Here is a 27,815-nt window from a genome sequence, read left to right as displayed (position 1 = left end):
CTCTGAAGTCTCGTCCTTGATGGATTAAAAACTATTAAACCATTAAAAACAAAACAAAAAATACCAAAGAGCGGTAGGAGCTACGTGAAAAGTGTGACTGGCACAAGCCAACCAGGATGATGCCCAGCCTTGTGTTGTTCTCATTGTGGAAACTTGCCTTCAGGAACAGTGAATTTCCATTGTGTATGAATAAAGAATCTGAATTGCTTTTTAGCTCGTCTCTCTCTATCTCTCTCTCTCTCTCTATCTAGCTATCTAAAAACGTGAAAGCTGCAACAGGACGCCAACTATATACTTTCTTCTTTATCTAATGATGTCCAAAATGTGTGTACACATCTACAGTAGCTAGGAAGCAGGTTGTTTTTTTTTTTGTTTTTTTTGGTCATCTGAGTCACAACAGAAGTGTACCCCTATCCAGGATAAAAACAGTTCCAGTTTAATTTGACTTCATCTTCACTGTGGGCCACATTCTCCCGTCAGTGCATAAGTCAGTATTTAGTAGACAATACCACCACACACAGACTGTACGCAAACGTTTTAATATTTAAGAATCAGAGTTTAACAACATTATACGTGTAATAAAAATGCGCTTGATATTTCAACATACATGATATGAAATGGAAAGACAATTATGGCCAGCAGAGTTCTATTCCGCCGCTTCGCTAAAACTGCGCGTAAGCAAAAACAAGCACAAGATGTCAGCTTTTTAACGTTTTTCTATGAAAACAGTTGAAGGCCTGCTAGTCCTATATATTTAACATGTCCACTAATAATCTAAACATCCTTGTTACGAGCAAAGGCGTGTCACGCAATGTAAAATAAATAAATAAATAATAATAATAAAAGAATCAGCTTAAAAAATGGAAATGAGTGCTCCCCATTTAAATATTCCGAGTATTGATGGAATCAGGTAATTAAAGAGTAAAACAATATTTTAGTGAGTAAAAAGTTTCACTGGGTGCAACTTTAACAGTGAGCCATCTTAGCATGGCAGAGACCTCAAGTTCAACGTTGTTGTTGTCTTATTGTGCATCCTCTTCTGTTACTGTGTTTCATTCATCATGACCACAGAAGAAGCAATATCGCTCCAAATAAGGCATCAAGATATCAGTACAAGAAATTAAAAGGGCAAGCAAACCCTTTCCCTTTTTTTTATTCTTTTTTAATTTAATAAGGGCTATGCCTCTGTTTGAGTTCTTCTCCCCTTGAAAAAGCATGACATAAAGCTTAATGTGGTTCTTAAGTTCACAATGGGATATGAAAAATTATCCTAATTTCTTATGAATACATGGGGAAGAAGGTATTTTTAGGTTGTCTGTCAGTTAAGTTAAGCCAAATAAATCATTAAAAATAGGTATCTCTTCTTAAATGCGGAACTAGTCACTCTAAAAGCGTCTTTTTAAAAAAAAAAAAAAAAACTCCCATATGAGCACACCTTTCAAGAATCTTCTACCTGTAACTGACTAGGTTCAAAAATGAGTTCTAAATTGACATTTTTGATTAACACAACTTTCAATTGCTGGCACACCCTCAACCCGAGTGAGGATAAGCAAGCGGTACGGAGAATGGATGGATGGATGGATGTATTAATTGCAGTAATTGAAGAATTTCAAAGACCTACCCAAACCACGATTTAACTTGTTCAAACTAATCTTCCCATATTGAGTACCTCATGTTAACTTGAAGTGAAGTCACATTACATACATTTTTGTGGTTGACTGTAGGTGTACAATGTAGATCAGCAAGAAAACAGATGCTGCCTCCAGGAAGCCCCATACCATTATACCCTAGCTGTTCATGCAGATATCATATCACAAGTGTTCCATTTTTTCAACTGATAAGTGAGCTTAATAACAGAAATTAATTTTACAGTATTTTCATTCATCAAATGTTAATAAAAAATAATGAAATCACCCTTTGATTTGGTCAAATGATTTTGAAAATGATTGGTCCTGCAACTGGAAATGCCACCTTTTAAATAATTGCCCGACACTGATAATCTGACAAATCAATCAGACTGAGCTAAACAGGATATGAGTATGTTTACATGAACATTAGCAATCTGTCTTTGATCTTGATCAGCATCATATACAAGAACATTTTTTCCCCCCCCATGTTTTTGCAATTCAAAAGGTTTGGGGCATCCCCTTGACCTCTGATTCATCTATTACTACAAAGTTCATATGACAATAAACACTTTGAATCCTGAAGGACAAAGACCAAATCTGGGTCAAGCGCATCATATATCCCAGAGGCTTGCATGAAAAAGCAAGTGCATTACAACCAGAGGGCCTCTTCAAAGCCCCATAATTTTGTGGGGCTGATAATAAGCTTTTCTCTACCACATATCATTAAGCTGCAAACCTGACACTGTAAAAATGACCGGCACGCATAGTCATTTGTAGTTGTGCGTGTGTGCCTGTGTGTGTGTGCGCATATGTGCAAAATATATTGTTTACTCATCAGCAAGTCAATGTTATTTTCATGTTTACAACACCTAAGCATCAATGTCTCTTAAGTGTGAACCATGGGTGTGGCCCTGAGAAATTAGGGTTGAACCTGAAATAACCTAATGTATTCCTTCTGCTTCATAGTAAATAGCTGAGGTTTTAAGATACTGTATGCGATAATAGTACTGTATGGGGAACACCACCGCAGAATGTGATGCGAACATACCTAGTGCTAGCCTTTTCACACAGCAAAGCATGTGTACAAGGCAGGTAAAATTGTATGTACATGGAGAGTACCAATAATGAGCTGGTGTCAGACAATGGGCATAAAGTGTTCAAGGCCGATCCTGGTTCAGAGTCCTATTGGAGGAGAGAGAATCCGACAGTTGGAACAGGGAACTACCCTCCCCTATCTCTGCTGTCATCTCACTTTCTGACTGAGCAAGAACTATGGGGGCTGATAGAGTCCTCAGGACTCTGCTGGAGGATCCCTCAGTGCTAACGGTCGCAAGAGTGTGGTTGTCAGTCGAGTGGATATCAGGGCGTCCTGAGTCATCAGGTTGCACCTCAACCCTCCACTCATAAGACTGTGAGAGGCGATCAGCAGTTCTGGGTGCCTGGAACCCTGGGGGCTCGTAAGGTGGTGGCCCAGTAAGTGGGAAGTCATCTGAGGTATACAGGGCCTGACTATGGATAATGATGGGGTCTGGGGAAGGAAGAGGGACCTCTTCATCATCAACAGGATGTAGATCATTGATGTCTTTGGAGGGGCTCTGGTCTGGAGATATGGAATCTGGCTGGTTGGGTATGATGTGGAGGCCGAGTCCTGCTTTGGGACAACCACTGGCTGAGGAGCCCTTTCCTCTGGAGGGCTCCAGTGGACTCGGCAGCACCGGCAGCTCCTGGCCCAAAGGCTTACGTGGCAACTCTTCAGGCTTCCCTGAGAAAACAAGTGGAATACAGTATATTGTGAGGGGAGCACATCTGGACTGGTTAGAACTAAAAAAAAAAAAAAAATTCAGGTCGAATATGTGTTGCCTCAGGTCTTTCTGTGTGGAGCTTGCATGACAGCTTAGTTTGGGTAGGTTAACGACATGCTTTAATGCTCAGTGCATAAGTTGTTGCTGCACTAAAACAAGACACAATCAGTCAGCATTGAGTTGAGCAGTTATGTACCTGGTGGAGGAAGATCCAGCTTCATCTTCCGTAATTCAGTCATAGAGGCCTGCAGCTGCTCAATGACTATGTCGTCGCTGTAAAAAAAGGTCTGAGCAATTCCGTCCAGCAGGAACTCTCGGAGCTCCTCCAAAGACATCTTCAAGAGACGCTCTGTGAAAATATACACACTAAGTTTATGTGAAGTTTATTCATTACGAAACACAAATGGTTTACGCTTATTATCAAATGCGATCATTTTGCATTTGTTTCAGACCCCTTTTAAATGGATAAGCCCAGAAAAAAATTGTCTCTGCTACAGTTCACCTTAGCTTTACGAAAAAGATTTAGTTCAAAGTCATTTGCCACTTAACGGTTTGAGCTGATTCTGTCTCTATTTTCAGATAAAACACTTGAACAACTTGCAACGGCTAAAGCACCAAAAGTCCAAATGTGTCCCTTGCTAAATACAATATTACATGACAATTAAACATATATTCCATATGTCTGTAAACTACACCTAAAATTGTCTTTTGAAAAAATGTATGCAAGAAAACCGAAATTGCGTTGAAAATAAATTCTTTGGAGTAATAATTGCTGATAAACTAACTACGTTGGAAGTCTCATGTATGTAACATGAAATCCAACATGTCAAAAACCATAGTTATTCTTCATAAAACCAAGGATGTCTTGAATAAGAAGTCATTATACACATTGTACACTGTTACTGCCAAATATGATTCATTGTGTGGAAATATGGGGCAACACGTGTAAAACCAACACTTACCCAACCTTTAAGCGACAAAAAAGCCATCAGAATTATTTAAGTCTAGTTCACCAATCAAACGACACAAGAAAGTCACATGACCGCACACAGCGTCTTCCATTGGGCTTCCCGTGCATATGTTAACACTAGATAAGCCTGCCCCGCTGACTGTCGTGCGTACGTGGCGGCCATGTTGGAAAGGTCATCGTCACCATGAAGGCAACGGCACGCTACTCTTGTTTACATTTAGACGAACAACAACAAAAAGCTTCCATGTATTGTAGTATTTGTCTGGCACTGTCTGGCCAAACGTGGATATTTCAGCTCACTTATAACTTTAGAAAACACCATGCAGTAAATTGCAGATTATGTTGTTGTAGTTTTGACTGTGCATATACACACACACACACACACAACAACATCAGAATTTGTACATTCACTTTTGTTTTTTTTTATTTTTTTTTTTTTTTTTAATTGATTTTCTTGCTGTGGTAAAAAAAAGAAGTTACTCACTATTTACTCCGTACTTGAGTAATAATTTCACTGTGTACCCTTTACTCTTACTCAAGTAATTTGTTGCAGGACTACTATTTACTTTTGCTTGAGTTACATTATTGTCAAGTAACAGTACTCTTACTTGAGTACAATATTTGGCTACTCTACCGCCCCCTGGACTGGACATCCTCTGTTGCTAATTTTATGTTTAAGCAACATTTTTGCTCATCAGATCAGCCAGTGTCGTATTTGTTGCACTAGTCTTTTGCATTTTTGCGTTGAGGTGCTGCGGGTCGTGGCCGTGGTTGGGGTCCCAGCAGAACTGCGAAACACACGTAACATCTGCGACAAGATTTGATCCGCTAGTACATCTTGTATTAATTCGGAAACGCGCCTACAATTATCGAATTAGTTTACGGATGTTAATGTTAAATGTATTAAGCGACGGAGCGATGTTAAGGATTATGTCACAACACTGAATGAATTAACATCAAATTCAGAAATGGCCAATAAAAACAGAAACATATTGTACTTAATATTTTCCTGGAGGATGCATTTGGGATTAGCCTTTGAAGTTGGTAATAGTGAAAAATGAAGTGAAACAGACAATGATTTTTGTCATTCCTTTTCCAGAATGAGAGTGCTTAAAGAGGAGGATGCTATCAACATGGACTTCAGCGGTGTAAATAAGTTTTTCTGCGTGATTCTTTTTTTGCCTTATTGTACTCTTCAGTCTTCCAGATTGCTTATGTAAAAAAGAAAAAAAAAGAAAAAAGAAAATGGGATCCCCCCCCCAGACCCCCGCCCTAAAATGTATTTTTTATTTGTCACCTTTGTCATGCCTTTGGTGTTTGCATGTTTGTAATAATGAAGCTTGGCTATGTTAGCGTGACTGTTGTGATTCACTTACATGGAACTGTATTTTTGAATACCTAGAATATATTGGACTGCATATGAATAACTTCTAATTTCATTATTATCATTAAAGTCAAATCTGTACTCAGGTTACAATGTGATTACAACTTTCTTCCTAAACTCCATCACATCTTCATTTTGTGATAATAATCCAAACTAATCCTGGTGATTGGCTGCTACAGTATGTGCAATCAAATACGAAGCTGTTTATTATGCTGCTTTATTTGGCTAATAATATCTCAATTCGTCATACTGTTAATTAGTTAAAGTTATTTTCTTAAAATACTGTAGTTAGAGAAATAAATAAGAGGTGAAGATAAAATAATCAGCTACATTTAAGGGTGTGGTAAAATGCTGACAATAATAATGGCAAGCTGTTTGACATCTTACTCTTGTGTATCTTCAAGATGGCGTAAGACATGGCAGTGAGGAGCCTCTCTCCCTCCAGTATGAAAACATCCCATAGGCGAAGGGTCAAAGTAAACGGTGTCTGCAAAAATCACATCATCACTAAGAGTTATTGAATTTGTGGGTTCTCCTTCTGGCCAAAATCAGGCGATTTCTTTGGTTTTGCTTCAAACCTCAGAGGCCCGCAGACTCAATCTAAGCAGAGAGACGACTCAGTGGGAAAGAGAAGTGCTGACAGTGGCCCAACGGTGCCAAACCACCACCGCAGGATTCTGGGCCTGAATTGGTTTGGGCTAGTTGAACAGTTCATATTGCTTATGATGCAATATTCCAGAGATTTAAAAAAAACTAATCACCGGGGTTTTGCTGTAAGGATACCACCTTTTTAAAAGCTACTCTGACTACGGATTTGCAATGGACCACTGGAAAATGTACACTTATCAATTAATAGGTGAAAAGTGCCAGATGTCTCACTATCTCTGTTCTTGTTCAGAATCAGAAGATGTAATTCAACTAAAGGTATTTGATGGGCTTGAGGTCAAGGTTATGGACAAATTTTGCTGTCATGCTGGAACAGAAAAAGGTCTTGCCCAAACTGTTCCCACAATGATGTAAGCATCAAATTGTCCAAAACATCTTGAAGAATTCAAAAAGACTCAAGTATTAAGATTATGGGGAGGAAAAAGGGTAAAGACAAACTCTTGTTTGATGAATGAATGGGTTAATTAAGCTTGTCTGGATAATTTCTTCACTATAACGTATTTTGGTCAGTTTACTCACCCTGTCAATGAAACATTGTAAGAACCATTTAGTACTGTAAATTCCTGCAGACATCTGTTCCTTATCCTGCAGAGAAACACGCGAATGTTAAACCAGTAATCTTATCATTTATAGCATGGAAACATTGTACACTCCACTGTGTCTGTACTGTTACATAACACTCTCACATCTCACCATATGTTTCTTTAGTTTGGGAATCAGTTTGGAAATGATCTGATCATGATGTGCCTGGAATCGCTGAAGTTTGGGGAACCCGGGAACAAAAAATCCTTGACGAAGAGGGTAATGGGGATGGGGTGAGTTGTGGGTAAGGCAAGACAGTAGAGAAACTGTTTAATTACATCCAACCATGTTTGAAAGAGCAATAGCAGCACACCCGGCAGGAAGTTGCACTGCCCTGCACACCTCAAGAGCAACATACAACAGACTTCAAAATGACTATTTCCTATTATTCTTGGGAGCACATCATCACAACACGCATGCGTCAACGTCAAAACATCGTCTCACCATGCATGGCATGTTTCTGGTTGGTCAGCAACTGTGTCAGAGCCCAGAAGGCATCTTCCTCATTCATGTACATGAGCAGCAGTGCAGCGATCTGACTCATGCCCTGGCAATAGCTCACTTCCTGCAGACCAGAGGACAAAGTGAAAACAATTACATAGTGGGCTTTCCACAGCTTTTGGCTCATGACAAGCCTGATGGTGCAGCACAGCTTCAGGATGACCAAATCCAACGTGTTTTTGTGGCATTGCGCACAGTAGTTGCAGCCAACAGCTGAAGTGAACCTAATTTCAAACATCCCCTCTCCTTCCTTGCTTACACTTTCCAACATCTGTTACTAATTTACACTATACAGGAATGGCATCATAACAATGCTTACAAACCCCCCTTCATAATAATAATAATAATAATAAAATAACTAGATAATGAAATGTCTGGAGAAATGAACAATGAACTGAAACTCATAATTCAGTCTTTCTTCTTCTTTTCCTTTCGGCTTGTCCCGTTGTCCCCTGTGTCATCCTTTTCCATCTCCTGCATCCTCCTCTCTAACACCAACTGCCCTCACTACATCCATCAACCTTCTCTTTGGTCTTCCTCGAGCTCTCTTGCCTGGCAGCTCCATCCTCATCACCCTTCTACCAATATACTCACTGTCTCTCCTCTGGATGTGTCCAAACCATCCAAGTCTGCTCTCTCTAACTTTGTCTCCAAAACATCGAACCTTGGCTGTCCCTCTGATGAGCTCATTTCTAATTTTATCCAACCTGGTCACTCCTAGAGAGAACCTCAACATCTTCATTTCTGCCACCTCCAGCTCTGGTTCCTGTTGTCTCTTCAGTGCCACTGTCTCTACTCCGTACATCATCTCACAACTGTCTTATAAACTGTGCCCTTCATCCTAGCAGAGACACTTCTGTCACATAACACACGTGACACCTTGCACCACCCGTTCCAACCTGGTTGGACTCGTTTCTTCACTTCCTGACCACACTCACCATTGCTCTGGACTGTTGACCCCAAGTGTTTAAAGTCCTCCACCCTCGCTATCTCTTCTCCATGTAGCCTCACTCTTCCCCCTCCACGTCTCTCATTAATGCACATATATTCTGTTTTACTTTGGCTAATCTTCATTCCTCTCCTTTCCAGTGCATGCCTGCAGTAGTCTTACATAGTACAATCATGTAACACCAAATTTGTCTTGTAGTCTAATCCACGCATTACATGTTGTCTGTCTCAGACGTGTTGTATAAATAATAACTTTATTCGCTGTCAGATTTTTACAGTAGTACATCAAAAGAGACGTGACAAGGCTAAAAATATACTAGCTTTTGGATTCAAATATACTGTACACGATGGCGACGCGGAGTAAATGTCTTTTGCGGAGCCAATCAAATTAGGATGGTGAATTATGACATTAAAGCCGATCAGTCGATCATCATAAAATGCTAATTATCGGCCGCAGAGCCGATCAAATTATGAATGGTGAATTATGACATTAAAGCCGATCGGTCGATCAGCATAAAATGCTAATTACCGATACAGATGAAGCCGATCTAGTCTAGTATCTAAAGTCTAGTATGGATTGATGAAGAAATGTGACAGGAGGTAAAATACCTTGTAATTTGCAAATTTCATTGTGAAAGTGTGGGATAGAATAACATTTACTGTGTATAATTTACTCTATCAATTTTCTCTGTTCATCCATCCATCCATCCATTTTCTGAGCCGCTTCTCCTCACTAGGGTCACAGGCGTGCTGGAGCCTATCCCAGCCGTCATCGGGCAGGAAGCGGGGTACACCCTGAACTGGTTGCCAGCCAATCGCAGGGCACATATAAACAAACAACCATTGCACTCACATTCACACCTATGGGTAATTTAGAGTTGTCAATTAACCTACCATGCATGTTTTTGGGATGTGGGAGGAAACCGGAGTGCCCGGAGAAAACCCACGCAGGTACGGGGAGAACATGGAAACTCCACACAGGCATGGCCAGGGATTAAACCCTGGTCCTCAGAACTGTGAGGCAAACGCTCTAACCAGTCGTTCACCGTACCGCCTTTCTCTGTTCATCAAGCTAAATTTTCACATTTCTTGACATCCCTTATAGGTCCATTACTCCTTCAGCCAGCCCCGTTACTGTATACCACCCGACAGCCTTCCAGAAAAAGAGTGGTTATAAAAAAAGAGATTTTTTTTTCATTGAAGACTTCAAACATTTATGTGTATAACCATGGCCATGCAGTCTGGGTGCACATTTTTCTTCTCTGTGTTTTAAAGACCTCCAAAGCATGTGGCTAAAGTTTCCACCGTAAATGAATGTTAAAAACATAATAAACCTGCTTTTCTTTTATAAAAATAAATCAATTTAATTATTTTAAAAATAAACATAACTGTAAACAGCCAGCTGTAAATTTTTACTATGAATTCAACATTCTCAGGGCGGCGCGGTGGCCGGCTGGTTGGAGCGTCAGCCTCACAGTTCTGAGGTGCGGGGTTCAATCCCCGTCCCCGCCTGTGTGGAGTTTGCATGTTCTCCCCGTGCCTGCGTGGGTTTTCTCCGGGCACTCCGGTTTCCTCCCACATCCCAAAAACATGCATTAATTGGAGACTCTAAATTTCCCGTCGGCGTGACTGTGAGTGCGGATGGTTGTTTGTTTCTATGTGCCCTGCGATTGGCTGGCAAGCAGTTCAGGGTGTACCCCGCCTCCTGCCCGATGACAGCTGGGATAGGCTCCAGCACGCCCGCGACCCTAGTGAGGAGAAGCGGCTCAGAAAATGGATGGAAACATTCTCAGGACAGCAAAATAATGCAAACACTATAATAATGAAATGTTGAATAATGTGTAGCACCGTCATTGTTTTTTAGGAAAGTCCAACATCAAGTTTGTCTTATGTGGTGATATACTACTGTAATGTATCTCGTCATTTTCGGGTTACATACAATTTCAGTGTGTGTCTAATAATCCCACTCAGGAAATACTGTCGATATGAAATTCATAGAGATTTTAATCATCTTATTTCAAGTTTAATGAGTTCAACTTCTACATGAGTGGTTTTTGTGATGTATAGTAGGCAAAGCGGCCACTTACTGTGTTGTAGGCTGAATATGCTGACAGAACATTGAAGAGAGACTGCTGTCTGCAAAAAAAAGGAAGACAAGTGCAAAGGAAGAATCGGGATAGAAAAATGTCAGTTACCAGTACTTTTACCTTGTATTGTTCTGTGCACATAATAAGCTTGTGCCCATTGCCTGGAAGCCAAAACTGCACACCTAAATCCTCCTTTCAGATTCAAACATACAAACAGCAATAACAACTGGCATCATTATTCTTTGCTAAGAAGTTATGATGATGGCTGACTTAGAATGAAGTCTTCCAAATGATGAATCGGCACATTTCAGAGCAATCTCCGCAATTAGTGTTACAGTCCAGTGGAGCCTTGTACAGTCATAAAATCTGGAATTCGACCAAATGTATTATGTCAAACACTAACGACCCTCTACACATGAACCTCACCTCCTGCCTCATGTCATCAAATTAAGGGATAAGAACACAATTTATTGTTTTTATGTTTATTATTCAGCAGTATTTTTGACATTTGTATGACAACTGCCTGAGGTCGCCTCACTTTGAGCAACCTTTCCTTTTTTTAATGTTATTATACAGCTGATAACTTTTTTCCAATTAATATATATATATATATATATATATATATATATATATATATATTAATAAAGAGATGTATAGATTTCTCAGATAAATTCACAATTTTGCTTTGTTTTACTCTGCCTTCTACTGCCAGGTCAGCATTGCAAATGAGAATCTGTTCTCAATTGTCTTACATGGATAAATCAATGCTAAATTTTAAAAAATGCTTTAAAGTGCAAACATATGGGAGGTTGACCACATCCCAGAAACATTGTGTTCAACCTCAAAAGACTGTGCAAGTCGGTAACCCAGCCAATCTGAGCAAAGCATTAAAAAAAAATTTTTTTAAAAAGAGCAAGGCAAGATGGCAAGGTGAGCTCTCAGTAACAGCTTCTGCTTTTCTTTGTACTTGTTTCCTTTCAGGTACTTTGTAATTTCACAATCAGAAATACCTCAAGGCTGCAAACCACTGCTCCTTCTTTCGCACTTACTTCACTGTGGAATTCATTTTATTGCAGAACAGATGACATCTGTATCTGCAATATAGAGATTCTAAACCATAAATTGGGACATCAGACTAACCCTCGCCGCCCAAACCTACAGTGAGGCGACCTTAATCGATGAACTACAAAGTGGCCACAGAGGACAAGCCTTCGCTCTCTAACACTGCACTTTTATGATTGAAATGTACATTACACAGTTAAATACAGTGACTATTTGCTGCTCCTTATTTTCCAGTGCCTCTTCCAAATAGGGCTGCGATCTATTACAATGACTGCACTTTGTTAGAGCAACAGATTCCACTCAAACCTGCTGTGCAAAACATAGCCTGCTTTTCGCTCTCCGTCTTAGCTCATGGTGAGGTTTCAAATGTACAAGGTGACCACAAAAAAAAAAAAACAACAAAAAAAACCACTCCCTGATTTCATGATGGAATGGGACCGTGTCTCTTTTGGAAATTGGATATAACTTTTGGAGACAGATAATAAAAATGGAAAAACAACTGGTTATTTGATTTTTGTTTTAAAATAGAAAAACCTGTCTGAAGCGAGTAAGGAAAAGTTGAATAAGGGATTGATTTTCAATTTTAAATTCCCCCTTTAACGTCCGCATGCTGTCGTCAGTCACGTCCGCCTTCCTCTTTATAAGCAGCGTGTCGGCAGGAAATGCTCCCAGTCAGTCAAGCGGAGCGCTCATCAAAGTCACACAACAACATTTACACATTTTGGAACTCGGGGCACACATAAGGCGCGCCGCATTATAAGGCGCCCACGTCCATTTTGGAGAAAATTTATGACTTTTAAGTGCGCCTTGTGGTCGTGAAAATACGGTAAGTCAAATGAAGACAATATGTTCCATCTCCACCACTAATTTGATTCATTCCACAACTGCTCCACAAAGATAATTGCGCCCCCTCGTTCTTTTTCATTGTTTTTTAACGGTTGGCATGTGCAGGTACCACGCTGTCACCCAAGCTAGCATGAGCACTGCCAATCCAAAACAAATATACAGGTCATTTTTCTATTTGTGTCCCATGCTATATGCTATTTTCGTTTTAGAAATGAAATGTTTTTCTATTTTGTTATTTTTATTTTAAACCGCAAATCAAATAGCCAGTGGGTTTTTTTTTGGTTTTTTTTATGATATGTCTTCAAACGTTATATACAATTACCAAAAGAGTCACAGACCGCAATGATATCTAAACAAATTCAAATGAATTGGTAAATATGGAGTCCCTCGATGCCGTCTCAACTCCTGCTTCTTTACTTTTTATTTTTAGTCTATCAGACCTTGATACAATTTATGGCCTCTTCTTATTTGAGGAATGAACTGGCCAAGTTTAAATGTGTATACTTCTAATTTGACTGTTCCAACAGTTTTGATATGACTTTAAAAGCCCTTCTAGGGACAGGCATTGGAAATTAGCATTAGCTATAAATACTGTGATGCTGTACATTAGAGATTTGTTCCTCAATTGTCTGTTGTAGCATCGGTTCCTTATATAGCGTTGAAATGAAAAGAAAACGTAAGTTACTGAGAGATGCTAATCAATTGGACGTTTTCACAACTACCTGCTGGTGGTGGCAACTACCTTTTTCTGCGAGATGACGCACTGCCACACACATTCCTGTAAGGAGATTTCTCAATGAGCACCTGGCAAACAGATGGATGGGCTGTGCTGGGTAAAACAATCAGGTGTTGTGTAAGTGGCCTGCAATGTCAGCGGACCTAATGGCTTGTGACGTCTTCCTTTCTAGATACAAGCGTTGTGGACTCCCACTTCCTGCAACACTGGATGACCTGAAAGTTTGTACCACCGAAGTAGCACTCGGGATCACTCGCTAGACACATTGAGTGCCTGTAATTCCACATAATAATAATAATAATAACACATGAAACTGCATGAAATCATGCATCTAAAGCTAGTAAGTGTGAAAGAATATTACAATAAAGGTATATCTTTGAAAAATAAGTTCTGATGATGGTCAAATTAAAAACAAACGCAACAAATATGGCAGACTATTTACTTTAACATTTTGTGATGAGTTGTCTTTTTAGGTTATCCTTTTGTTGATTTATCTGTTTGTTAATTAAAGTAATTTTGACACTTACTTGACTCCAAAGCGATCCATGAACATGATATGATTGCGAAAGGTCCTGTTGATGTCAAGGTCAATCTGTTTGATCTCCGATGAGTACTGTTTTGCTTGCTCCTTCATTTTCTGGGATAACAAGCAGTTAGGACATTCCGGGTAGGTTAAAATACTCAAATGTTTACAAACTGTTCCATCACACCTTTTCAGCATAGACAACGGACATTGTATTGTCCAAATTGTTGCTAATTTATGACAAGCCTTAGACAAGCAAGTCCCTGACAAATAATGCTGGCATGGTGAATGAGTGATTTTGCAATCAGACGAAATCTTGCGCAAGCACTGCAAGCCCACAAATTCGTTGTCAACACCATTGGGAAAATGTTCATACCTGTATGTTTGGGATTCCATGTGATATGAATCAAGTAATGACACTGTACATGAATGCCACACCTCTAAGTCGTTCCAGTTTGATTATGCAAGAGCCAGTAATTCCTATAAAATGGTGAACAGCCTTGACTGCATCCTATTTAATTGTGACCTAAACATTAAGCATAATATTTACAGAAACAATACTGGCTTGAATATAGGCATCCACACAAATGAAATGTCCAAACATTGTCACAGTACAGCACCTATTGAATGTCTCTTATGGGGAACAGATAAATATTGATGAAACAAAAAAAGACAGGTGTCCTACTGGTGTTTACGATCTATTGATCCACTAAATAATTGTTTTCTTTAACGTATCAATGCCTATTTTTTTCCATAATTTTAAAAAGGTAAAATGTTCTGCTGTTGCTTTCACTACTACAGTCATTGCCAACAATAAAGAAATATTTGTGTCCTCTTTTGTGGAGTGTATTACCAATATATAGACCGCACACGCACACTTTTGCATATTCACATTATGATTACGTTTACCTCATATTTGCCCTCATTGTCCTTTTTAGTCTTCTCCACATCCAACATCAGAGACCAGACACGACCTCTAAGCTGCACAGGAATGCCTTTGTACACCCGTTTCACCATCTGACAGCATGGAGGTGAGGATCGTAAAAATATAGCAAATACAAAGCCAAAAGTTCTAGTGAGACATGAATAACTTCATAACTGAACTGTCAATGTTTTGAAAGGGTCCACAGCAATAAAGTTAAGCAATCTTAACAGATGTACTGTATTAAGGGATCTGTGATTAGCCAAGATTACCAGACAAGAGTAAATAACTCATGGATCATGTCAAAAATATTAAAAGAGAAACAACCTGCTGAACATAGCACAAAGCATCTCTAAATAAACTATGTCTTACCATGATAATCAGCATTTAGCGCTAGTTTTTATGTATATTCAGTCTATAATGTGAGCCCATTGTCTTTCAGGGTTAGACATACTTTTCTCTCATCATTCCTCTTTTGGACGTGTTCATTGCTACTCACCCTGTCACTGGTTTTGTATTTATCCCACTTCTTTACCATCTTCAGCCATTTCTTTGCTCTCTCTACCTCCAGTTGCTTCACCTGTGAAAAAAACCCCAATACAATAAACAACTCAACATAAGGAATGACTTTTTCTGGTACTACTCAAACTGCCTTTCGCCAGTAAATTTCCACAGCAGGGGGGTTATAACAGTAAAGCTAGCTTTTATTTGCAGACACAACTGACCAAAGAGCTACAGTATGTGCATGTTCACACACCCATTGCGGATTTGCACATTCAGATAATTCGATGGGTGGGGACATCGGTGCCAACTATCAACACAAAGCAGTGAGTCTCGGGGGTTAAACTTCGCACATTCCTTACACACAGACACCCTTCTGCCTCTGGTACCTGCCTCTGATACTATGTCAGAAGCTCGATATTTCACAGGGCGACTTCAACTTGATACATGATAACTTGCACAACATTGTACCTTTTCTTCATTTGCAGTTGGTGCGGGGAGCTCATCTTCACTGTGAAAAAAAGAAATAGGAGGAAGAGATTATTTCAACCATGTAACAGAAAGATATTAAAAATCCATTAAAAATGGACTTACTGCATGAAGCCGAGGCGATCGATAACTTTATAGAGGTTGTAGTCAGCATCTTCCCAGGGGTCAATCTCGACCCCACCCCGTCTGCCCTAGAGACACAAACATGCATACCTCCAGGTTTATGTCATATATCAAACTAAGCCTGAAAAAAAATATATGTATTATTACTTGATTCATGTCACATGGAATCAAAAATATATATTTTGGTGTGTGTGTGCATATATAGTGAGGAGAAGCGGCTCAGATGGATGGATATATACACACACACACACACACACATATATACATGTACATCTCGATCAATCCATCCATTTTCCTCTGCTTATCCAAGGTCGGGTTATGGAGGCAGCAGCTTAGGCAGGGAAGCCCAGACTTCCCTCTGCCAATCCACTTCATCGAGCTCTTCCGGGGCGATCCCGAGGTGTTCCCAGGCCAGCCAAGATACGTCGTCTCTCCGGCGTGTTCTGCGTCGTCCCCGTCTTACCCTATCTCTAAGGGAGAGACCGGACAGGCCTCATTGGAGGAAACTAATTTCGGCCCCTTGTATCCCCAATTTTGTTCTTTCGGTCATGACCCACAGCTCCTGACAATAGGCGAGGGTGGGAAAGTAGATCGACAGGTAAATCGAGTTCTTTGACTTTCGGCTCAGCTCTTTCTTTACCACGACAGATAGTTACCGAGTCTGCATAACTGCAGACACTGCACCGATCTGCCTGTCAATCTCCCGCTCCATTTTTCCCTAGCAAGACCCCGAGATACTTGAACTCCTCCACTTGGGGCAGGCTCTCCTCCCTGAGCCGGAGAGGGGACTCCACCCTTTTCTAACTGAGGACCATGGCCTCAGGTCTCAGGTCTTTGGAGGTGCTGATTTTCATCCCAGCTGAAAACTAGGTCCATTTATTTTTATCATCATAAGGGGTTATTTGAGCCGTGCTTTGTCTGGTCCCTCACCTAGAACCTGTTCTACTATATTGTGGACTATGTAGTGAGCTCACAAATCTGATTCCCTCTCATAAAAGTTTTGGACACTACGCGACGCTCAGTTAAAGATGTTACAGCTGTCACACAATAACAAAGTAGTAGGCTGTTGCGGTGGGTAAAAAAAAAAAACAAGATTGCTGCACATTATTAAAACGAACTGTTACTGTACGTTGCTATAAAAATCCCAACAATCGAAGCCTTGTTGAAAAGTTACATTAATACGAAAAATTCACTTCACTCCTTCCGTCTGCGACGCATCTAGTCCTGCCATTCTTCTACTTCTTCTCTGAAGAGGCAATGCATTATGGTGAGGGACCATCGGTTGGTCACTACTTTTTGCGATGCTTTGTGGGAAATGTTGAGTGCGCTACACATAGTGCTCTGAATTTGATCACTCAGCATTCGGACACCTCTATAAAATGGCGTAACCACTGTACAGTGCAATATATAGTGGTTAATGAGTGATTTCGGGCATTTCGGCCGAGGGCTTTACTATAGTAAATTACATTTACAATCGCTACTTTCAACAATAAATTGCCAAAATGAAACTATGTCAACTCTATTCACAAGCACTCTCCAGGTCTGTCACACAGTGGAATTGTCTGTTTTGGTTTAAAATAAAGAAATAAAGAAATTTGTGCTGGCAACCTTAAAATAGCCATGTTGACTAATACCAGGATACAAATTTGCCTTAATTTACCTCAAAAGGTTAATAAAGAACATACATGTAATATATCCAGTAATACATATCACGTGAAGAAGCCAATGTCCATCCAAGTAAGAAGTTGTGTCAGTCATATTTACAATGTTAATTTACATTTCTGTGCATCCCAGGCCTAATTTTCTGAAAAAAAACAAAATAAAGGTCAAACACATTCTGTAAAAATGCAAAAAGGAATAGGGTTTTTCTTGCAATTATATTCTGATATTATGCAGTCAACACTCATGGTGGATGAATTAAAATATATTCATTTTTAGTTTTGTCAGGAGTATTTTTATGGCATTACAGATATCTAAGTGTCTGATGGTGTAGTGGTACATTCACCTGACTTTTGTGTGGGCAGCATGGGTTCAGTTCCGACTCAGTGATGATGTGAATGTGAGTGCGAATGGTTCTCCGTGTCTATATGTGCCCTGCCACTGACTGGCGACCAGCTCAGGGTGTAGTCTGCCTTTCACTCGGAGTCAGCTGGGATAGGCTCCAGCGCCCCGCGACCCTGAGCATGATAAGCGGTATTGAGAACGGATGGATGGATAGAAGTATCTATTGAGCGGGATGTATCAGAGGGAGACATGCAAAAGAAGGTTAGCAGTTAGTTTAGACGAACACAGTCACATGCTGTGAGCTTTATTTTGTTCCAGCTGTGCTCCAACTGGATACCTGCATTAGAATGTATAAATCTCTCTCACTGGGAATTTAGCCAGAAATCTGTGAAAGTCAATCAGTGTAAAGTGTGTCACAGCTGTTGCTATGGCTAGACAGAGCAGAGCCCTCCACCACACCCCCCTCACAAGTCAGACATTGAGCTAAATTTAACCTCACTCCCCATCTTTCATCTCTACATTAGCTTCTGTAAAACCACCAAGCACCCTGATGAGCAATCCAACTTTTTTTTTTTAAAATAGTTACTAATTGATCTATTCATCTCTAAGCTTGTCTGTCTGTCTGCTTACTGTATCTATCTATTTGTTCTGAAACAAATACGAGAGGATACTGTTGTCACTCTAGTATACTGAGGATAAAAATGAGCGTTGATGTGATTTATGGCTGATTGACCATTGTTCAGTTTGTTGAAACATTGGTGCAGGACCAGCATCATCTGAACACATAAAGAAGGTTGTTTTACCTCGTTGAATAGTCACATATAGCCTAATCATTTATTTTTTATCTGTTTCATATGTCATTTTAACTAATACTCTTGGTCCTCATTCTCCCATCAGATGCACAACATATTATACAACTACTGTAAATGCCTTCTGGAAACAAATGCATCCACCTGCGCACGCCCACACTAGTTTGTTCTCATCTCATCCAAGCGTCACAAGCGTCTCAATCATTGTTATGAATTCCATTTGGAGTTAAAAGCGACCCACTGCAATGTGATTGGCTGCCTGCTGCAACATAATTGACTGCTTCTTCCAGATAGGAGACGCTATTATCAACAACACCATTGCGTACATACAGATCACATACGCGCATCATAGACAGGCTAGTACGACATTGTGTCTGGCCAGTGGAGTGGCCACTACGTACCTACAGTATATTAACGCTGGCCCGCCACTTATTCATTTTAAATGACAATTGTGAACTCATCTGGAGGCAGCAAGCTAGCTAGCCCGGACCTACCTTTTGAAGACCAGCAAGCCCGTAAACGCCTCCCGCTCCAGCTATTATTTTTATACACAACATTCTACCTATCTATCTATCTATCTATCTATCTATCTATCTAAAGAGTATTGTATAGGAAAAAATCCTTCCATCCATTTCCTGAGCCGCTTCTCCTCAGTAGGGTCACGGGAGTGCCGGAGCCTATCCCAGCTATCTTCGGGCAGGAGGCGGGGTACACCCTGAACTGGTTGCCAGCCAATCGCAGGGCACATAGACTCAAACAACCATTCGCACTCACATTCAAACCGATGGGCAATTTAGAGTCTTCAATTAACCTACCACGCAAGTTTTTGAGATGTGGGTGGAAACCAGAGTGCCCAGAGAAAACCCACCCAGGCACGGGGAGAACATGCAAACTCCACACAGGCGGGGCTGGGATTTGAACCCCGGTCCGCAGAACTGTGAGGCAGAGGCTCTAACCAGTCGGGCACCGTTCCGCCTAGGAAAACAAACTATCATTAAAATAAAGTGCAGTAATTGCAGTAGTAATTATTTATTCATGTTCTGTTTTGGACTATGATTTTAAATCGGTAAATTGATTTGTTTTGCTAGTAAATGATTAGAAAAAGAGTGTGAATAATCATAAACGATACTTTTGTATGGTGGTGGTAGACTTATTCCAGTGTTTTTATATGTATGTCAATCATTTGGTTGTGGTAACGCTAACAAATAAGTGGTTTTCCCAGGGGAAGAAGGTTAGAAGCCCTCACTATAAAAGCTGGCTGCTGGCCCCTCTGAGTTGAACAAATTATCAAATATACTCTCAGTAAAGCCTTTGTTTTGGGTTTTTTTTATTCCTTTGACCTGTTTTGTCTGCCACTGCTTGTTGCGGACAAACTTCTTGTTCACAGCGGAATCCTTTGCAAATACGGTGGATGACCAGTTAGCAAATCTGCCTCACAGTATTGAGGATCCGGGTTAAAATCCGGCCTTCCTGTGTAGAGTTTGCATGTTCTCCCCGTGCCTGTGTGGGTTTTCGCCAGGTAGTCTGGTTTCCTCCCACATTCCAAAAACATGCATGGTAGGTTAATTGAAGAGTAAATTGTCCGTAGGTGTGAATGTGTGTGCAAATGGTGACATTCCATGTCTCGAGAGCCGGTTTTTGTTGCCGGGAATCGGATCGCCAAGCTCCCTGCCTTCGGCTGCCACCCAGCTCTATCCACACCCAATCCCCTTGGCCCCTCCCACAGGTGGTGAGCCCATGAGAGGGTGGACCCACGTTACCTCTTCGGGCTTTGCCAGGCCGGGCGCCATGGGTGCAGGCCCGGACAATAGGCGCTCTCCATCGAGCCCCACCTCCAGGCCTGGCTCCAGAGGAAAACCACGTCCATTTATTGTCATTGTCATAGAGGGTTTTTGAGCATTCTTTTTCTGGTCCCCCACCTAGGACCTGTTTGCCCTGGGTGACCCTTCCCGAGGCATAAAGCCCCTAACAACTTAGCTCCAAGGATCATTGGGACGCACAAATCCCTCCACCACAATGAGATGACGGCTCAAGGAAGGGTTCCACTGTAGTTTATCCATAACTTTAAAATGGTCTTAAGTGAAATACTATAGAAAATGTTGGGTTAGATCTGTATTTCATGTGAACCAAATACAGAATTGAATTTATGTTATGCTTTAAGGCATCGACTCACCGTAGCATATTTCAAAATGATGTCAGCTCTTTCCTCAGCTATTAATGTCTCAATGTCTTTCCTCATGTCAATATCTGTAAAGAAGAGAGCAAAATCAGTAAGAGACAGACATAAAAAGCGAAAGCAAAACCTTAGAGTATTAGACTCCATGTATTAAGAGAAAAAGCTCAAAAGCAATTATTCTATAACTGTCAATTTTGTCTTTCAGAGTAACTTTGGTGGTTTAAGGCGTTTAGCATTATTATTCTACATACTGTATTATGACTCACTAAACCAAAGAAAGGGCACCATGCCTGTCATTTGAAAAGTGTTTCAGCTTTATCAGTGAACTAAATTTGGATCTACCAATTTTAACAGCACTTAAGACACCTAAGACCACATTTAAACAATGAAAAGCACTTTGGGCCCATACTCTTGAGTGTGTCAGTTTATTTCTAAGTAGAAACAAACATACCAGGGGAAAGACAAATTTCAAATACAAACTACAAGTTTTCCCCTTCGAAGCAATCCCTAGAGTCGAATCAATCCCCTAAGCATTTCCTGCCATGCCTTCATGCACTCCTGGAAGGATTCTTCATCCATGATCACGATCACCTTAATGTTGTCCATGTCCCCAAAACGGGTCAGCATGTTGACCCCCTTGAGCTTGGGAAAGAAAAAATATCACATGGAGCAAGGTCGGGTGAGTTGGAGGGTTGCTCCAGCATGGCAATATTCTTCTCGGCCAGGAACTGTCGAATGCTCAGGGCAATGTGAGCCGGCGTGTTGCCATTGTGAAGCAACCATGAGTTGTCTTGCCACAACTCTGCCCTTTCCTCACACACTGAATGAAGCAAATGCCACAGAATCTCTTTGGAGATGTGATGTTTGATCATCTGGCCCACAGTGAAGGGTCAAATGTAGTTTGGGTTTGAAATATTTATTATGTGACGCTAGTCGTGGAACTTTTCTGAGACACCTCGAATGTAACTGTGTTTGCAGAAGAGTTCTGGCTGTACATGTGGGTTGTCTTATAATAGTCTATTATGCATTTTAAGGAAAATAACAATACATTATAGTACCCCCCCCCCCCACACACACACACACACCCTTGAAAAAGCCCTCAAAAATCTCACTACCATATGTTCTTCAAAACAGTTAGATGTAGCATGTTGGCAGTTGTTTTACTCAGAACAATAAGAAGAGCCGGTAATTGTTTTCTTGGCATAGAGTAGGGAATGGAACAGACAAGAAAAATGGGCTGCGAATTAGCTGCGTTGTTGGTCCCCAGCAAAGAAAACAGCCATTCATAGCGTGATGTGAAAGCTGAAAGCTCAACATCTATCTGGGGCCCACTTTCCCGATCAAACAAATCCCAGCCACAACCAAATGGATCATGCAAAATCATCCCCAAACAATAGAATCAGGGTATTAACCCTGCTTAATCTGCATTCTGTGTGCAGCTTTCCACTTATGGCAGTACCATCAGTGCCAATCTTGACATGCAACAACACAGGACAAAAAAAAAATATATATATATATCTATCTATATATACAGATCACATACGCGCACATCTATATATATATATAGATAGATATAGATATAGATATAGATATCTATATAGATATATTTGTGTGTGAAAGTGAAATAACAGTTGATTTTTCTGAAAAACAATCACATTTCTGTGATGAAACAGAATGGTCAATGGTATGATTTGTAAGTTATCAAAATGCATTTCGCCATGGAAACTGAATAGAAACTTAATCGGAATTTATTATACTGGTCTATGACAAATTGTTGTCTAAGATTTTTTTTTAGCCGATTGAGGACAATTTTGATGTGCTGAATCCAAACTTATCCAAATAATCACTGCAACTAGTCCAGCAACAAATGGGTAAGTCGCAATGCAGTTAACTTCAAAGTCCAGATAAAGAGCAAGTAGTTAATGTCAATGTCCAGAAGAAGATTGGGAAGGGTTTTTGGAGGCAGTAAACTTCAAAGCCCTGACAAAGTTTCCAAAATTTGGTAAGGGGTTTGGAGACAGGTCACGTAAGGCTCCATAATCCACAAGATGAGGAAACTCACAATTCGTTGTCATTGTAGCAAAACGCCAAACAATCACAGGGACAGGAAAATGACTAACGGAATTTCTGGAAAAACAACGAGGTTTGAGGGTCAATGGCAGACAGGGTCGGGAATAGAAGTACAATCCAGGGAAAAGTGTCAGAGAGGCTTGCATTGGCACGTAACTAACAATCGGGGAATGAGTGAGTCATCAGCAAAACTCTGAATAGGTGGCCGTGACTGACTGGCAGAGGGGGCATTGGCAGACTGGCTGTGAAAAGCACTGCGGATACGGTTCTGCCAGGGGTACTCATCTATTACCTGTACATATTTTTAATTTTGTTTATGGTGGTTGTTTACAGAGCTATACAATCACATTCCATCATAGTCAACTGTGTTGTTTGTTGCTCATTACCTACAGTTAAGGAAGGTAACCTAAATGTTAAAAACATTGGGGTGTTATTCATTTTTCTTTTCACCCTTGTATTAGTCTGGGTGCGTTTATTGGGACAGACCGTTTACCAGTTTTTACTGGATTTGGTTAGCACCTGGAATTCAGAAGGTTTTGCTCAGTTGCCGAACTGGGATTGGAACCCAAGAGAAAAACTGCAGAAACCTGACAAACATTTATTTTTAATTATGGGTAATGTTTTGATTCAGCTCACATTTGGCACGTTCCAATCCTGCTCACATTACATTAAATTAAATGTTACTTACATACATGAAACTAATTCACTAAAGGCCCTTATCCGACGGCCCAGCCATATGAGCAGGTCCGGAAGCATACTCCTCATATGTTAAAGAAAATCAACTGAACATAGTACTGTATATAAAACAACTTAAAGCAGGCCAATCTTCCACCAACTTTAAAATGATGCTGTAGCTTTCTTCTGAAGCATATATTAGAACCATCTGCATTCGGTATAAGCACTAAATCAGAGCAGAACTCTGGCATTAATTCCACGAAAAAGGGTGGACGCCCACTTTGAGAGAGAGCAGAAGACAGCAGTTTGACATTAACACTTATGAATTTCAGTGAAACGCTGGCTTTACAACTGACACACACAAAAAAAAAACAACTACATAATTCAGTCACCAGCTGGAAAGTTCTCTGAATAAAAATTCAGGGGTTGAAAAAAATCTGCACAGAAATGTCTTCACGCACTGTCTTTCAGTTTGATTACTTATCTTTGTAAACACGCTGAGGACAAAAAAATAAATGGATACTCGTGGATGGAGTCGGAGAAATGCTGGTCTACATCCTGGCTACTCTCGAGGTGCTGTTTTCCTGATGTCTACTTAAACATGGGTGTTATTTGTTTGTTATGAAAATTGTAACATTCCTATGGGATACAGAAGAGATTTCTTGAAAACTTTGGTTTTGCCCAATACTGTATATTAGGGTTAGGGTTAGATTATTAACATGTTTGGTTATATTTGTATTTTGTTTACTTGCTTTGTTTATTATTTTTATTATCCATCCATCCATTTTCCGAGCCGCTTCTCCTCACTCGGGTCGCGGGCGTGCTGGAGCCTATCCCAGCTATCATCGGGCAGGAGGCGGGGTACACCCTGAACTGGTTGCCAGCCAATCGCAGGGCACACACAAACAAACAACCATCCGCACTCACATTCACACCTATGGGCAAATTAGAGTCTCCAATTTATTTTTATTCGTATTATTATAATTTATTATTTGTATTCATATTATTTTTATTTATATTATTTATTATGTGTACTTACGTTTACTTCTCAACACTTTGTTCTTTATCCATTGTTCAAGCCTGTCAGATGCTTTGTTCATTGTTCAGTTACCTCATTCGCCTGCCTTGTTCTCTCAAATTTGCTTCAGCTTCTTTGTTATTTGTTGCACACATTTGCATGCAATGTTGTAGCATTTAATTTTTCTTTTCTCTTGCATCACATATTCATAATGTTTGCATGAACTCCATTGCTCATCTTTTCCTTGTCTGTGGGTTTGACCAATTGTGCAAGATATTTTAACGTGACTATATAAAATCTGAAGTTAATCTGCATTATCATAGAATTTGACACGTCAAACTCCCTCACATAATTACCAAATATCTAAAAGGATTTTCAGCCATCCTGATTTGTACAACCCCAATTCCAATGAAGTTGGGACGTTGTGTTAAACATAAATAAAAACAAAATACAATGATTTGCAAATCATGTTCCACCTATATTTAATTGAATACACTACAAATACAAGATATCTAATCTTCAAAGTGATAAACTTTATTGTTTTTAGCAAATAATCATTAACTTATAATTTTATGGCTGCAACACGTTCCCAAAAAGCTGGGACAGGGTGATGTTTAACACTGTGTTACATCACCTTTTCTTTTAACAACATTCAATAAACTTTTGGGAACTGAGGACACAAATTGTTGAAGCTTTCTTGCTTGATGTACAGCTTCAGCTGTTCAACAGTCCAGGGTCTCCGCTGTCATATTTTACGCTTCTTAATGCGCCACACATTTTCAATGGGAGACAGGTCTGGACTCCAGGCAGGCCAGTCTAGTACCCCCACACTTTTACTACGAAGCCACGTTGCTGTAACATTTGCAGAATGTGGTTTGGCATTGTCTTGCTGAAATAAGCAGGGGCGTCCATGAAAAAGACGTTGCTTGGATGGCAGCATATGTTTCTCCAAAACCTGTATGTACCTTTCAGCATTATTGGTGCCTTCACAGATGTGTAAGTTACCCATGCCATTGGCACTAACACAGCCCCATACCATCACAGATGCTGGCTTTTGAACTTTGCGTCCACAACAGTCCGGATGGTTCTTTTCTCTTTGGCCCGGAGGACACGACGTCCACAATTTCCCAAAACAATTTGAAATGTGGAAATGTTTCCACTTTGCATCAGTCCATCTTAGATGAGCTCGGGCCCAGAGAAGCCGGCGGCCTTTCTGGGTGTTGTTGATAAATGGCTTTTGCTTTGCATAGTAGAGTTTCAAGTTGCACTTACGGATGTAGCATCGAACTGTATTCACTGACATTGGTTTTCTGAAGTGTTCCTGAGCCCATGTGGTGATATCCTTTTCACATTGATGTCGGTTTTCGATGCAGCGCCGCCTGACGGATCGAAGGTCACGGGCATTCAATGTTGGTTTACGGCATTGCCGCTTAGATGTAGTGATTTCTCCAGATTCTCTGAAATTTTTGATGATATTATGGACCGTAGATGATGAAATCCCTAAATTCCTTGCAATTGTACGTTGAGGAACATTGTCCTTAAACTGTTGGACTATTTTCTCACGCACTTGTTCACAAAGAGGTGAACCTCGCCCCATCTTTGCTTGTGAATGACTGAGCAATTCAGGGAAGCTCCTGTTATACCCAATCATGGCACCCACCTGTTCCCAATTAGCCTGTCCACCTGTGGGATGTTCCAAACAGGCGTTTGATGAGCATTCCTCAACTTTCTCAGTCTTTTTTGTTACCTGTCCCAGCTTTTTTGGAATGTGTTGCAGCCATAAAATTCTAAGTGAATTATTATTTTCTAAAAACCATCAAGTTGATCAGTTTGAACATTAAATATCTTGGCTGGCGACCGGTTCAGGGTGTAACTCGCCTCCCGCCCGAAGATAGCTGGAATAGGCTCCAGCAGCCCGCGACCCTCGTGAGGATAAGCGGTACAGAAAATGGCTGGATGGTTGGTGTTGGAAGGATTGCCGTCAGGATGTTCTGAACTCCTGTTTTGGTGCCAGTTTTTTGCATTGAGCGGAATAATGCTGCCCGCAGGAGATGCCATAGTGTCAGTCAGTGTGGATATACGCTAGCTCAGGTCATGTTGTTCTTCGTTTAGGTGGAACCAGCTGAGACTGAATTGAGAAACTGAGACTGCTGACTGCAATAAACATTTTTCATCCACAAATATAGTTTCCTACCAATGCATTTCCACGTTTTGGACAAAAGGCCGAGGTTTACTTAATATTACTTCTCGGTTAACCTTTCTGACTTTGACAGACAGAAATGTGTGCAATGGAGAGCGGTTAGTGGAATGTGTGTGGAGGCTCAGTGTCTGTCAAGATCAGGACAGAATCTACCCACTTTCTGGGGACCTCACAACACTGCTTAAGACCACATCTTGAACGTCAGCCCGCATTTCATCATCTGATCATTTTTAAAGGATTTGAGGAATAACACAAAACATACATGATGGAACTCTCGATGCAGATGCACATTCTCTGATTTTTTTTTTGTAGTCTAAAACATTCCTATCTTCCCTTTGTTCAAGCTACCGATTTAGATTTTTAAGTGGCCACACAACACAATTGTAAACAATCAAATCGTGAATAAATCAGTAGAACGTCTTTCCCACCCCATCCTTTTTACAAACAAAACTGACCAAAAATTGAAGATACTGTAACCTCTCCCATCTTGACATATATGAGCGACTGTACTGTACAGTACTGTAACATAACATAACAGCACAGCAGGCCCAGCAGCAGCTTCACCCTTTCAGTAAGAATAAACATTAACATCCAGTTTGCCACATTTTTTTTGATTGTGATTAGATTCCCCCCCCCCCCCCCCCCCCCCCCCCTTCATTTTCTCTCACATCTTCTTGATGCTTGGTTTAAAATAGATTCCTATAGTCAGCTACGTACGAGCATGCAGAGCATTCTGATGGTAAACAAACCCGCAGCATCCGATGCAAACCGGAGCGATGGAAAACGTATCCTTTCAATCTTGTCGGGAGTAGTTTAATAACATTTGTAGATATACACAGGGGGAGAAAACGAGTGGAGTCATTACCGTCTTTTTGTGTTGGAATTCTGCGCTATCCGTGCAAACAACACAACTCCGACTTCTCTGGGCATTCTTCGATGAGAGTGAGCACCTGGCTGAGTGGCTGACAACAATAGCCTCGCGTCTTTTTTTTTTTTTTTTTTCAAACCATAGGTTTCGATCGACAGCACAGGCGCATTGTCACACACACACGCGCGCCATAGGCGAACAAACGAGAAAAAGGAAAGGTGCTGA

The 27,815-nt window shown here is 40.6% G+C and overlaps 1 protein-coding gene across 4 annotated transcripts; it reads right to left on the bottom strand.

Moving 5' to 3' along the window:
- Positions 1–523: 523 nt before the first annotated feature.
- LOC133470207 (USP6 N-terminal-like protein) lies at positions 524–27,815 on the bottom strand. Of its 4 annotated transcripts, none has more exons than XM_061758316.1 (15): positions 27,588–27,814; positions 20,757–20,830; positions 16,036–16,240; positions 15,753–15,838; positions 15,630–15,669; positions 15,157–15,237; positions 14,645–14,752; positions 13,740–13,849; positions 10,569–10,617; positions 7,477–7,597; positions 7,144–7,238; positions 6,970–7,035; positions 6,172–6,271; positions 3,627–3,779; positions 524–3,390 (listed from the first exon to the last, which is right to left on the bottom strand). In XM_061758316.1, the coding sequence occupies exons 4-15, from the start codon at positions 15,755–15,757 to the stop codon at positions 2,786–2,788; spliced, it is 1,533 nt and encodes a 510-aa protein (XP_061614300.1). In that variant the 5' UTR covers positions 15,758–15,838; positions 16,036–16,240; positions 20,757–20,830; positions 27,588–27,814; the 3' UTR covers positions 524–2,785. The 4 variants fall into 4 exon arrangements, with proteins under 4 accessions (XP_061614300.1, XP_061614292.1, XP_061614279.1 ...); XM_061758308.1 differs by having other exon boundaries at positions 16,042–16,240; XM_061758295.1 differs by lacking the exon at positions 16,036–16,240 and having other exon boundaries at positions 27,588–27,815.

This window comes from Phyllopteryx taeniolatus, chromosome 2 (genome assembly GCF_024500385.1).
Source record: "Phyllopteryx taeniolatus isolate TA_2022b chromosome 2, UOR_Ptae_1.2, whole genome shotgun sequence".
Taxonomy (NCBI): domain Eukaryota; kingdom Metazoa; phylum Chordata; class Actinopteri; order Syngnathiformes; family Syngnathidae; genus Phyllopteryx; species Phyllopteryx taeniolatus.
This window is presented reverse-complemented; position numbering and strand designations above follow the sequence as displayed.